Genomic DNA, 13,797 nt, shown 5'->3' with positions numbered 1-13,797 from the left:
TGTATAAAATGTATAAATTGTAAAAAGGAACAGGCACTGCAGACTAGTTTTGGCTATAAATATTGTGATATGTGGTACTGGTCCATGTTTTATACTTGTCCCAATAAAAAAATGAACATCAAATAAAATAAGGGGGTTGTATTGGTAGTAGTAGTCAAAGTACTAATAACAGTAGTGGTAGTGCAATAGTAATAGTCATAGTAGTACTGTTGTTTGTAGTAGCAGCAGCACTAGTAGGAGAGGTGGGGTACAATTATTCTAAGATTAATTTCTATGAAATATTCTAACTTTAACATCATTATCAGTCACTTAATCAAATACATCACAGACACGCACACTAATGAAATACACAAAAAAACAACAAAGCAACACAATGGCTTGTTTGCCATGAAATTACCTTTTATTGCATAAGAGAAGTTCGCTTTATAACTTCTCTTATCAGTAAAATCGCTGGCATGCCACCAGTTATTCACATGTCATCATCACCATTTCAGATTTCCTCTCTGAAGGGAAGTACATAAATCCTCATTGTCTAAATGAAAATGATTATCTATCACGAATAATCAACTGCCTTAATATTAACTTAATTTTCAACAGATAAACACAGACCACTGCAAGTCCATTGCAGAAGACATCATTATGAACTTTCTAAATTAGCATTCTGCAGTTGATTGCAGTAAATCAATAAATATAAACAGACTAAATCTCACCTCTTTTTAAATTTCTTGAGCAACCACCAGGGAGCGACATAATGATTAAGTTTATGATGTTGTCTACTATCACTGGGCAAATTTCATATTCCTAAATCATGACTCAGTGAAAAATTAAGATTTGTGCACATAACTTACATTACACCCACATACATTAGCCTACAATTACATAACATTACAGTGCATTGTATTAATTATGTCGTCATTTAGTTAAAATACAAATCCATGGACACTATGTAAATAATGTGAAAAAAACAGCAACATTTTTTTTCTTGTTCTATTTTTACCTCATGTGTTTTGGATGACATATATTTAGTAAATCCTTGTTATTGTTAATATTATTATGTTGTCATGTGTTTTAGATTAATAGTTTATTTACACAACCATAACAATGTTATTATGGACTCCTGTCACCTGTCTCCACCTCTGACTCCGTTTCGTCTCTGTTAAAACTGTCTGGAAAGCTTTTCTTAACCATGTTACTCAATGTTAAATAAACTGTGGAGGGCAGCAGTCTGAGTCCACTGTGGCGGAAGAACCGGGTTTACGGCAGTTACCAAAGAGTCTTGAAGGGAAGAGCTCGGAACAGCTGCGTCTCGGTGTAACAGCATTTTTTTTTACAGAGTTTAAATCTGAAATGAAACAACGTTATTATTGTGTAGCTGTTGACTACAGGATTACAAAAATGCTCTGATCCGTCATAGCACAAAAAAAACAATGTCCAGTCCTTTAAAACTTTACGGAACTCAAGTTCAGCACTGTCACTGATATCACGGGCGACGCCATCTTTCTTCCAAAAGCGTTATCAAAGAACGTCTCTGGCGTTATCCTACTTCGTTTTCTAGTGGTGACCAATCTTAGGTGTTCAAACAGTCTTTTCAATTACCCATGATTCTCCTGAAACGTATGACCTGTCTCTGGCCTTGGCGTGTAGCGCGGTGCTGCTAGTTGTCAGTGTGTGTTGGCTGTAGGACTTGATTAGCGTTAACTAGCGGGTGTTCCTACCCGACAAGTCGGCTAGTAAACTGGGAACCGTTACAGCGGAGCTGAGCCACAATGCTGAAATGTAGAAACGTATGGAAAAAGCTTGCTCCTCTTGCTAGAGCCTCATCGACTGTGTGCCGGCAGAATGTGAGAAGAGCGGGTAAGTAACTAGTTACAGTAACGTTATGTCAACTTGCTACCTTCTTGTTAGCTGGCCTCACTTCAAACATACATTGCTTGTAGCATGATATTACACAATGTCGGCAGTTTGTTAAACCAGACAGGGTAACTTCTGACCTTCGTTTGGCTGATACAAAGCTAACCTAACGTTAACTGAGCTAATTAGTAAATGGGAAAATGCAAAGTCGATGACATTAAGATAATAACTAACTTAAATCATATTGCACTTAACTGGCCGTAGTGAATATAAAATAAACTCGTGTCACTGTCACACGTGTTTTTGACGTGCTTGGATTCAGTCCTTGTTTGCAGTGTTTCTATTACAGGTGTTACACCATGTTCTGTAACCCGTCATGATTTTGGTCATGCTTACATAGGCCCACTTTGATTTGGATCACGGGGTTTTTTCAGCCCCTTGTGAGCCTGAAAGGATAAGCACAACAGGTACAACGGAGTCCTGATGCACAGCATGCCTAACAGGTTGCTTGAATGTACAATGATGCAGAAAGGAAGCAGTGGGGAGTTATTAGAGGAAAGTTGTTCATGGGAGAAGGTTGATCATAATGAGGATTGTAGCCTCTAAACCCAAATTGTGTGTGTGTGTTTTCCTTAATTAACCTAATTAACAAGCTCAAGGATTCTTGTGCAAGCATAGCACCAAAGTATGCCCCTCATTTTGGGGAATTTCCAGTTAAATAGATTGTATTATTACCTTGCATATCAGCATAATATGCTTACATTGAAGATCTTGTAATAACATGTGTTTTCATTGGCAATATCCACAGGCATGTTCTGCAGCTATATCATACAGCCAGCAGCATTTACACAAATAGTTTAAACTTTTAGAAATGGTTTATCTGTCTTATTCAACAATCAGTCTCTTGTTTGCATATATTTATATTTTCACCAAGCTAGCACTCTGTTCCTTTGACTGTTACATTAATGTAGCAGTCACCTACCTAATTTACGGCTTGGCAATCTGACTAGGCAGACGCTGTTGTTGTTGTTGTTGTTGTTGTTTTTATGCACACACCTTTTCACATGCTATAAACTATAGAAAAGATGGTGGAACATGTATTGTCACGCTTGTTACATCTCGCCTCATCATCAGTGGTGTCCAGCTAAATAGCAAATTGAGATGTTATTGTCTGAACAATTAATATCTAATTTAATTAAGTGGCATTGTCAGTCAGACTGCTGCCACCTGGTAAGCCTGATCAACATAAACAAAGATTGCAGAGCATCTCCATTGCACCAATTTTAGTGTTTTACCATACTCCACCATACAGACACGACACATTTAATTTAAAAGTCCAAGTTCAGTGTATTAGTTGTGTTGTCAACTATGATTGACCTCTGTTTGGATTACTTTTCTGAGCACTGTCAAAGTTGTTAGACTGAAATTGATGCAGTTTTGACAAATCTAATATTTTGTTATGTGTCAAATTGTTTTCAGGGTTAACCAATGGCAGAATACCAGCACGTGTACCCGTGGCTCACATGTCCACCGGGCCTACAGGGGGAGGTGGAGAAAATCAGCTGTACGTCCTTTTGGTTGGAGCAGCCTGCCTTGGTGGTGGAATATATGTGAGTTAGCTTTGTCTGTCATAACATACAGTACAGGCATTGAAAATCATAAGTGATAAGTTGGAAATATGTTTGGGGTGTTTCGTACATCACTTGTTTGTTTGCTGTGTTTCACCCAGAAGGTCCTACTCTGCCTGTTTGCAAATATTCATGCTTGTAAACTGACCGTCACAGGATCTGATTGGCAGAATCAGGGCTGACTCGCAGAGTAATAGTTGAACTGGTTGTGAGTACATATAGAGCTTTGTTTGTTTTCACAGGCTTACCAAACTATCAGGGGAGACCAACGAAGATATCAGGACCGTATTGATGAAATTGCATCCAGACCATATAAAGCCGCTACAGAAAAAACAGCTACACCCATCCAGTCAGAGCCTCCTGGTGCACAATTTTTATTAACTGATTTTAATGATAATCAAACTTTGACTGTTTACTTAATTACATAAACAAGTCTAAAGATACCCTTATCAGCATCCAGTAGTTACTGTACTGTATGATCAATTAAGAATTTCACTGTTTTGATTTTTTTGTGTGTGTGTGTGTGTGTGTGTGTGTGTGTGTGTGTGTGTGTGTTTTTAGCTGTGGAAGCCGCGGAGACAGAGGGTGAGTGATTTCTCTCTCATTTCTGAGTAGATCTTAACATTTATAGATCAAACTCCACCTATGTTAATAATTTAATAGGTAGTTAACTTAACCATGATATTTTTATAACAATGAACAAAGAGTGTGTGCATACGCAATAAACATCTAAAGAACAGTGCCTGTATAGTGTTTACTGTGTCTTTGTGCTCTTTTGACAGAAAGATTTTTGCTTTCAAATCATAGTTAAAGGTTATTTGGTGTAAGAGTAGGCTTGGAATCAGCTGATTCTGCATTGCACAGTTGAGCTTCCTCTTTATTTCCATGTTAACAACAGATTCTGGGACTGCAAAACAAACTGTATTTAAAACTGTATTTAAATTAATGGTGGATTGATTTAAATGACTTACTTTTAACCCTGTTCCCTTTCTGATTTAATAAGCCATCTGATTTAATAAGCCATCTGAATGGCATGTCATTACACAGAAGAAATGATGTTGAGTGTCAGTCCAAGTTCATAATTTCATAGCTAATGTTTGCTAATTATATTAATTTCTCTCTCAGCCGTCCCTGAGCCAGAACCTCAAGCAGCACCTTCACCACAGGAGCCAAGACCTCCGGCCCCTGAAGCTGAAGTCGCGGCCCCCAGTGAAACCACTGAACCACCCCCAGGTTGTCTGCATACTTTTCCATACCCCTACGTGCATGCATAACATGTGCCTCCTGTATAAACAGTATCTTAGAACCAAAAAGTAATGTGTTCTATTGCACTTTGTACACATACTATACTTTGAAGAGAATTAAGGTGTCAGAAATGGCAACACCAACTGGTAAAGTCAGGTTAGTGCAAAAATAATCAGGCTGTAAAACACACCTGTCTTTTCACTCCTCTTTATACCCTGCTCATAATTGCAGTAATGTGTTAAAAATACAATTTTATGGTGATGATGTGTTTCATACACGAGGCTCCCTGGATATTCTAGACTTGTATTGTCTATATCCAGAAGCTGAGAGGTTTACTGCATTAACTGTGATTTTGCCTTCTTGTTGCATGTGTTTATTTTTCATTCACCTTCTTGTATTTAGTAATACATGTGTCATGGCCGGTGTGTTCTGTTGGGTTTCATTTAGTTTGTATCCTATAACCTTGTAAATGAACCCTTTACAGTTTCAGTACAACACTCACATACTCGTCTCCATTCTGAACTGTAAATATTTCTGTTTATGTGGGACACCGTCGTTGGAGTATTTTCTACAAATATGTTGGCTCTTGGTGTGCTTTGTTGTCATATTTGTGATATAAAATGGAACCCATCCTGTTTGACATTTTCTGTGAATGTGTCATACTTTGTGGAACGTTGTCCTGGGATCGGATTGTCTTTACTGTTAATTGTTATGTGATAATATTGTTCATGATTGGAAGCTGCCCTTTGGAAGTGGATTACATTTATTTCCTCCAGACTTTTTTCATGCTGTGTCTAAGATCTAATTCAAACAAAAAGTCTTGGTACTTGTGAACATCAGTTTTGGTAAAAATTATCAGGTTAACCACAAATTGGGCAGCTTCCAGTTGTTATTAATGTCTGCATGCTCTGCAGAATGTTCCCAGGGTAAAGCTGAAGAAATGCATAAATCGTGACGGTCTTCCCCTTCAATAGTCTTGTAAAGAATATAATCTTAACCCATACTACGGATTACCTCAACAGCAGATGAGCCAGTGGTAGAAGCAGCCCCAGAGGAGGCAGCAGAACCACCTGCTGCACCTGTAGTTGAGGAGGGTAAGATTTGAGAAGAAAGGATACTCTGATCTTACTAATTTACTCATTCTATTGGAAATATTGGACTCCATCTGACCTGAGTCTATGGAGTAGATACATACTACAGCTCAGTTATAGATGGATTTCACATACAAGCTGTAGTGCACATCAGAGGTTATTATGTAACTTTGCCACTATACTACCAGAACCATCGCCCCCCTCTGAACCGTCCCCAGCTGAGCTTACAGAGCCGGCCCCTGCACCTGTTGTGGAGAGTGGTAAGCGCTCAGTCAGACCTGTGCATGGAACCAGTGATGTACATTTACCACATCTGAGGGTTTATTTTGTCTTAACTGGTTAATGCTCCGGTTATACTAACAGAAACTACAGCAGCAGCAGCAGAAAGCCCCGCAGCAGAGCCACCCGAGCCTCAGCCTGAAGTTGTGGCAGTGAGTGGTAAGACTATGGTCCAGCCTCGGTTGGAGCGGGGAAGTGGGCAGACACGTCACCGATATTTTTTTTTTTCCCTATTTTGATAATGTTAATGTTAATTTCGAACACCATTTATATTTTTAACATGTTTTCTCATTACAGCTTTTCCTGCTTGTTCATGTCTTTTTTCACATTGTTTGGTTTCTTGTAATGATAAAGGTTAATCTCGCTGATATGAAAAATTTAATTTCTTTTTCCATTTACTCGTTTCAGGTGTATTTGTGTAAGTCATGGGTACTGATGAGCACCCAAGATCATGCACTGACTCTCTCTCTCTCTCTCTCTCTCTCTCTCTCTCTCTCTCGTGTGCTTGCTGTCACTCACTCATGCAAACTCCAGGCGTGGACTCAACACCTGCCTCTCTCACGGTCCCCTCACACACCCCCTACCTCCTTATTGGTGGAGGGACTGCCTCTTTCGCAGCTGCCCGGTCTATTCGAGCCAGAGACCCCGGTGCCAAGGTCAGTCAGGCCACTGTTTCCACAATAAGAGCCAAGCTCAGAATTCACTTCATTATCCACATAGTTGTACCAGAGTTTCTCAGTTAGATTTGTGTGTTTTTCCTCATGTATTGTATCTGTCGAGTGACACTACCTACATTAATGCGTTTTTAAAATTGTTGCTCCCAGGTATTGATTGTGACTGATGAGCCAGACCTTCCATACATGAGACCACCTCTTTCTAAGGAACTGTGGTTCTCCGATGACCCTCGTGTGACGGAAACACTGCGTTTCAAACAGTGGAATGGAAAGGAAAGAAGGTGTGTTTAAGTTTCTTGTATTGTACTTTTGGCTTATTCAACTTTATTCTCTTGAATTCTTTCTTTGTCTCACTGTGCCTTCTTACAGTCTGTCTGTCTGATTGTTCTGTCTCTCTCCGCTGTGATAAGTGGTCGTTACAGTAGTGTCAGTTAGACTGGGATGTCCTGTGACATCTCTTTACTTTTATTACATTACAGAAACTCTGTTGGTGGACATGACTGTACATGTGAAATATCAGCACTTACTAAACTCTATTACTACTGACATCCCCTTTTTGCCATAAACCAAGTAAAACTGATACTGATTTCTCATTAGTTTTGGCTGGTTTATGTATTACTTGCTGCCTGACTAGTGGCGAAAATTTAGCAGACTATGTATTAACATTGCGAGAAGCTTTTCTTTCTTTCTTTCTTTTTTTTATAAGAAAAATGTTCACAGACTTGAATAACCTTTGTCTTTATTTGCCAGTATCTACTTCCAGCCAGCATCATTCTACATTAATCCAGAGGAATTGGATAGTGCAGAAAATGGGGGAGTGGCTGTTCTCACTGGCAAAAAGGTTGGTTTGTATTTGTTTTCCTTCAGACACTACAGTGTGTTGACTTCATAATTACATACAGTACATGATAGTAGTTGGATAAATGATTCATACCAGAAGTGAGGACTTTTTATTGGCAGATGTAAATTTACTTTTTGAATAAACTGAATGAGATTTCTGACAACTACATTGTGAATCCATTTTAGGTGGTTCACATGGATGTGAGAGGAAACAAAGTCAAACTGGACGATGATACTGAGATTTCATATGACAAGTGTTTGATTGCTACAGGTAAGCCACTTTAAAATGTTTTTATTACCACATGTGGCTTAAACCTGGTGGAAGCTAATTTGAACGGTTCTCTTTAGGTGGTGTGCCAAGAAATCTCCAGGTCATTGAAAGAGCAGGAGAGGAGGTGATGAAGAAGACAACTTTGTTCCGCAAGGTCAGTGTTTAGCCACAAGGGGGCGATAGCTTTGTGTCAGGTTGGGAATTTCTGGCTGATGGTACAAAGCTCTAAAATATAAATATTTTGGCTGTGGGAGTAATAATAAAGGTATGACAAGATGGGAATATTTAGATGCCAATATTAAAAGTTATTTGGAAGTGTTGGATAACAAGAAATATTGGAATATGTCATAGTTTCGTGTTGAAAATAATAGAGTATGAGAGTTTCGTGTTGAACAGTTAATGCACTCAAATACTGTCATATTGTCAGTAAGAAAACATAAATAACACAAATTGCTGTAATGCTCCATGTAAGACTGACCTGTTGATAATTCCTGGGCTGGTTTATACAGAGCAGCACAACGGACTGACTAAAATGCACCTCGTAGGCACATTGTAGCAGGGCTAAAGCACTTTGACCATATGTGTAAATTATGTGTTCTCTATGACCGAGTATGGTCGCATATCTGCAGCGATAAACACTCCTATAGCATTAGTTATTGATTTGGCACGGTCTGAATCTGCCGTGAGAGGCTGCCTTCCTGTCTGGTTTTGTCTCGTTCTGCTAATCAACACATTCGAGTGTAAATGCAAAATGGAAATGAAGCGTTTCCACAGACACACCCGACTTCAGTTGAACAATGTCGGCATACAGTTTGACACTCATAGTTGCTCATCGTAACTAACCGGGAAACCGTAATGTTTCCATACAGAGGACCTCCAGCTCTGGTCTCTCCTTTGTGTTTACCATTCAGAGGCAGCGACTAGCATGCTGCAGCTGACAGACAGCAACTGGTGCGCTGCCAAAACGTTCCGGGTAAAACTTGCACGCTATTTCTTCTGTTCCGCGCGAGTAGTCGACATTAACAGACTATTTTGACAGTAATAGTTTGGGTCACAGGGCGAACCGATCCGAGGGAGTCGCAGACCGACCCGAACGTCCTGTACCGAACGATTTGGGACGAATACACGTACGGCTTACACCACTAATAAATAAATAAATAAAGAGAGAGAGAGTTTTTTCTGGTTATGTTTTTATTTCACACATGCTTTGGCAGTGTTAACATCTGTTTGCCATGCCAATAAAGCACGATAGATAGATAGATAGATATGAAAACAGCAGGAAATGCAGATGCATTACTCAATAACTCCAATGGTATTAAGGGGGCTTCAGTGTGTGCAACTTTTACTTTTGTTTACTTATGTTACATTTTCAAGAGGTTTTCCTGCAGTAAGACTGTAGAGTCCCTTCATAGGTGCACAAAGATGTTAACACACTCATATGAAGGCCATTTTAATGTGTTTAGAGTAACTGTGTGACATGTAATTACCGCAATTAAAAAAAAGTACATTTGATCAAACATTTGTTTGATCATTTGTTCTCCTCCACAGATCGAGGACTTCAAATCATTGGATAAGGTCACCAGAAACATCAAGTCCATCACAATCATTGGAGGCGGCTTCTTGGGCAGCGAGCTGGCCTGTGCCCTCGGCAGGAGATGTAAGACTACTGGACAAGATAAGAAAATGACAGAATAGATAATACTGATGTTTAACAGAAATCGCTCATCCTCTTTCTTTTTTTTTTTTTTTTTCTTTTTTTCAGCAAATGAGTCTGACCTGGAAGTGATACAGATGTACCCTGAGAAGGGCAACATGGGAAAAGTTTTGCCTGAGTACCTGAGCAACTGGACAACAGAAAAAGTCAAGAGAGGTTAATGTCCATTTTGTACTCTAGCATTTCTGAACTTTCATATCTAGTTGCACTTCCATTTTTTATCTCCTAATTTTTTTAATTAAATATTCTCCCTTTGGTTTTCTAGAGGGGGTAAAAGTCATCTCAGAAGCTTTGGTGAAGTCTGTGACCTGCAAAGATGATAAATTAGAAATTCAACTGAAGGATGGCCGATTGGTAGGTCCGGGTTTTTGCACAAGTTCAGTGTAATTCAATTATTAGTTACTGATTATCTTGTGCTTCGCCTTGTAGGTGAAAACCGATCACATTGTTGCAGCTGTTGGCCTGGAGCCCAGTGTTGACCTTGCTAAGTCAGCAGGTCTGGAGGTGGACTCTGATTTTGGTGGCTATCGGGTCAATGCAGAGCTGCAAGCTAGATCCAATATTTGGGTGGTAAGTTAATGTTTGTAAAGTAGTTGAAGTATTCCAATAACAACAGTCAACAAGATCATGATCATGTATACTTAATTTAGTGAAACTGATCACTGGTTATGGTAGCAATTTTGCTGTTTATGTAAAACCCCATGTGCCAATTTTAACTGTATCTCCTTTCAAAAGCTGAGACTCATAATAAATGGATTAACTTTCATGGAGTTAATGGTCGTTTAGTGATACGACTCACCCTTGTTTTTCCAATTGAACAAACATGAATTTAAAAACAAAATCCACTGTGCTGGATTTTTGAGGTTAAATATGGTTTACTCAGAAGTAGCCTGTATGACCTTTTCAGTCCTATCTTGTATTATAGTGCCCTCCTCAGGCAAACTCAGGTCATGGTCAGGTCACCTCTGTAGACATGTAATGCAATTGTAATGTAGTCAGAAATTCGAATCCATGCCACATATCCTCAATTCCTTCTGTCTCCATTTAGGCAGGAGATGCTGCGTGTTTCTATGACATCAGACTGGGCCGCAGACGAGTGGAGCACCACGATCACGCCGTTGTGAGTGGAAGACTAGCAGGAGAGAACATGACTGGAGCCAACAAACCCTACTGGCATCAGTCTATGTTCTGGTGGGTATTAGAGCACTTCCTATTTCCTGCTAGTGATGCTAATTCAAGGTTTTCATAGGTCACAAATTCAAACCGTTTTGCAAATGAGAGGTGTGGCTGCAAGCTATGAAACCAGCTTGAAGTGGAAATGAAGGAAAATATTTGAGAAAGCGATATCCAATCTGATTTGTTGATAGCACAGGTCCACGTTCAGTGAATACATTTAAATAAGCGGGCACTGGGGCAGCATGTACAATTCTGCAAATGACTCTGGTTTAAGTCAAATGAACACGCATGATTGCTCTGAAGTCTTGAACACCATTAAGTTCTGAAATATTTAAAATGCCTTTAGAGGACATTAGGATAGGAGTTTCCACCAGAGGGCTGCGTTACTCAGCCAGACATTTTTAAGCCCATCATAAATTTACGAACTCTGTTAAAAACATTACTGATATGATCACAAGGGGAGTTGGCAAAAATTGAACTACACTGTGGAGGGTGGTCCGCACTGCACAGATGAATGCTGTGACTGCATGCTTTTAGCAGCTGGTGAAATATGACACACTGCTGACAACATGGGTTCATTGCAGTCCAAAAAAACACAGGGCCATTAGTCAAACTGTCATGGTTCATGCACCAGCAGATGTAGATAGATGATATGTTTATATTCCCATGAATGCCAGTGTAATGTGTCTGCAGAGTCAGGCTGTTGTGATGCCTCCTGGGCATTTAGACTGCAAAGGTAAACTACCAGGACACACACCACCTTATTATTCAGCAGCAGTGGTCAGTTAGTTCATTTAAAGGCAGTCAAGTCCAATTTTCTCATATTTAACTTGTTCTAAACATACAAGTACCATATTCCACTTTTCCTTGACAACTTTTAGTTTAAAAGGCCTTTTTGGTCAAATACAGCATATAAAACATACAGAATTTTTTTGTAAACTATTTCAAGAACATTTTAAATTGTAAAACTATTCAAATAAAGTCTGCAAATTTACTTAAATTGTTATCTGTCTGAGTTTAACAGGAATGTTAGCATAGTAACACTAAAAAGGTGCCAACAGATTCCCCAAAAATCTTAATGAACTATAAATCTGAAGGATGCCACATTTAGTGTACAGGCTCTCTGGGCAGAGTGACCACAGCATGTAATTTGTCAAGTACAGTTGGCTGTGACATTACTTCAGGTCAGCCAGCTTGAAACTCATCGGGGGGGTTGTGTCACTGATGTTCACAGCTACATTTTTAACAAGTGCCCTCTCAGCCATGTTTGTTTGTGTATGTGTGTGTTTGTGTGTGTCTAGAATAGGAGCTGTGTGAGGTACACAAAGTGTTTTGGAAGCTGTTTTGATAGTAAAGTTTTAAGCCATTTGTTTGAAAGAGGGGTTTTTTTTGTTTGTTTTTTTAGTTATTATTCAGTTCCATGTAGCACTGAAAGGTCTTGTCACAGCGCAGGAAAAATAAATCAATGAGAGCTTTGAATCATATTATTCCCTCAACATGTTCTCCAATCATATGTTTTCTCACAGGAGTGACCTGGGTCCTGATGTAGGCTACGAGGCGATTGGCATTGTGGACAGCAGTCTACCAACGGTAGGAGTGTTTGCCAAAGCCACTGCCAAGGATACACCTAAAGCTGCTACAGAGAAGTCAGGTAGGAGCATTCACTATATTGTTAAAGAAATCTTAATCTTATAAAGCAAAAATAAAGAGTGAATTTGAGGACCAAGGGGTCAGTTTAAGTTTTACCTGTTAAATGTATCACAGGAACTGGGATCCGTTCAGAAAGTGAAACGGAGGACACGGCCACTAGCCCAGTGGCCTCTTCAACGCCTGCTCCTGCTGTGGAGCAGCACAAAGACGACTATGGGAAAGGAGTCATCTTCTACCTGAGAGACAAAGTGGTGGTGGGTATTATCCTGTGGAACGTGTTCAACAGAATGCCCATTGCAAGGAAGGTAAGCACTGTCTCTTCGTAAGGAAAATGTGTCATAGTAAGGATTAAAATATAGATTTGGTTATTGTAAATTGTTTTGTATCTGTTATTTGTAGATCATCAAGGATGGAGAGGAACATGCAGATCTGAATGAAGTGGCCAAGCTGTTCAACATCCATGAGGAATAAAATGGAGGACAATCGATCATGGGAGGGGAGTTACGCTTCATGTTAAGACTGAACTTGGACAGCCATTACCACACTCTTGAAGACACAACTGATCATACCTACAAAATGAGAGAATTAATGGAAATCACGTCATGTCGCTGAAATATTTTCATATTTGGAATTTGTACCTGCATCACCTGTTTTGTTTTTTGTTGGGGTTTTTTTCTATTCAGGAGAAATCACTGTCTTATCTTCCACCACACTTTTACTCATGTTTTTTAAAATCCCGGTCAAGATGTGATTGTCTGTCTGCTTTTCCCCACCAGGCTGAAATGTTGAGCATGGATTATTGTTTTCCTCTGTGTGATCAGGGCAGCTTGTTGTGAGAAAAGCTGCAATAAAAGCTATTTTTAAATTGGAGTTATCCCATTATTTTTTGCTCCTAGATAATGCACTGATGGCAGATAAGTTGACCTGCATTCTGAGCTGTGATGGTTGTTAAAGCCTGTGTGGCTGAGCTCATCTGTCCTGAAGCATTTTAATCAATGTGGCAAATTTACTTGGGTAAATGTCAACTATGGTGATCAGACCTGTTTAAAATTGAGTGAGGTGAAATTAAAGGTCTACTCTCAGCTAAAAGCACTTATTGTTAGCTTACATGGGAACAGGCAGACTTGTATAAATGGCACCTGACAAGTACATTTTACAGTGTGTGGAAGTACAATCTAAGTAGAGCCAATGTGCGTTCCAGCAAAAGCAACAGTAAAATGAAGCTTGGCCTATTTATCTTGTCTGGAGGTAAAAATGTTCAAGCATGCAGAAACATTGGGGGTTTTTTTTCATACCGTGGGCTTCTTATTAGGAATGCATTCATGCTTTGTTTTCTCACACATTTCTTATCCTATTTGACACTGTGGGCTCCAGAGCG

At 39.4% G+C, this 13,797-nt stretch overlaps 1 protein-coding gene across 3 annotated transcripts; it reads left to right on the top strand.

Annotated features, from left to right (window-relative positions):
• The first annotated feature begins 1,274 nt into the window (after nt 1–1,274).
• aifm1 (apoptosis inducing factor mitochondrion associated 1) lies at nt 1,275–13,289 on the top strand. 3 transcript variants are annotated; one of them, XM_044221489.1, is made up of 21 exons: nt 1,275–1,854; nt 3,331–3,461; nt 3,722–3,842; nt 4,041–4,064; nt 4,605–4,712; nt 5,750–5,818; nt 6,004–6,075; nt 6,179–6,253; nt 6,629–6,750; nt 6,919–7,049; nt 7,519–7,609; nt 7,795–7,879; nt 7,957–8,033; nt 9,428–9,536; nt 9,642–9,749; nt 9,859–9,947; nt 10,023–10,163; nt 10,642–10,784; nt 12,296–12,420; nt 12,534–12,724; nt 12,819–13,289. In XM_044221489.1, exons 1-21 carry the CDS (start codon nt 1,767–1,769, stop codon nt 12,888–12,890), a joined length of 2,172 nt encoding a protein of 723 aa, XP_044077424.1. In that variant the 5' UTR covers nt 1,275–1,766; the 3' UTR covers nt 12,891–13,289. The 3 variants fall into 3 exon arrangements, with proteins under 3 accessions (XP_044077424.1, XP_044077423.1, XP_044077425.1); XM_044221488.1 differs by having other exon boundaries at nt 1,276–1,854; nt 5,747–5,818; XM_044221490.1 differs by lacking the exons at nt 5,750–5,818; nt 6,004–6,075; nt 6,179–6,253 and having other exon boundaries at nt 1,278–1,854.
• The last annotated feature ends 508 nt before the right edge of the window (nt 13,290–13,797 follow it).

This window comes from Siniperca chuatsi, linkage group LG14 (assembly GCF_020085105.1).
Source record: "Siniperca chuatsi isolate FFG_IHB_CAS linkage group LG14, ASM2008510v1, whole genome shotgun sequence".
NCBI lineage: Eukaryota > Metazoa > Chordata > Actinopteri > Centrarchiformes > Sinipercidae > Siniperca > Siniperca chuatsi.
The sequence above is the reverse complement of the archived record's forward strand: the minus strand, read 5'-3'. Positions and strand labels throughout refer to the sequence as shown.

What these genes read in the sequence shown, in the direction of transcription:
- aifm1 (XM_044221488.1), top strand. Translation starts at nt 1,767, where the DNA reads ATGCTGAAATGTAGAAACGTATGGAAAAAGCTTGCTCCTCTTGCTAGA. An exon ending in GCAGAATGTGAGAAGAGCGG is followed by an intron (nt 1,855 to 3,330) that starts GTAAGTAACTAG and finishes AATTGTTTTCAG; the next exon opens with GGTTAACCAATGGCAGAATA. An exon ending in GAATGCCCATTGCAAGGAAG is followed by an intron (nt 12,725 to 12,818) that starts GTAAGCACTGTC and finishes TGTTATTTGTAG; the next exon opens with ATCATCAAGGATGGAGAGGA.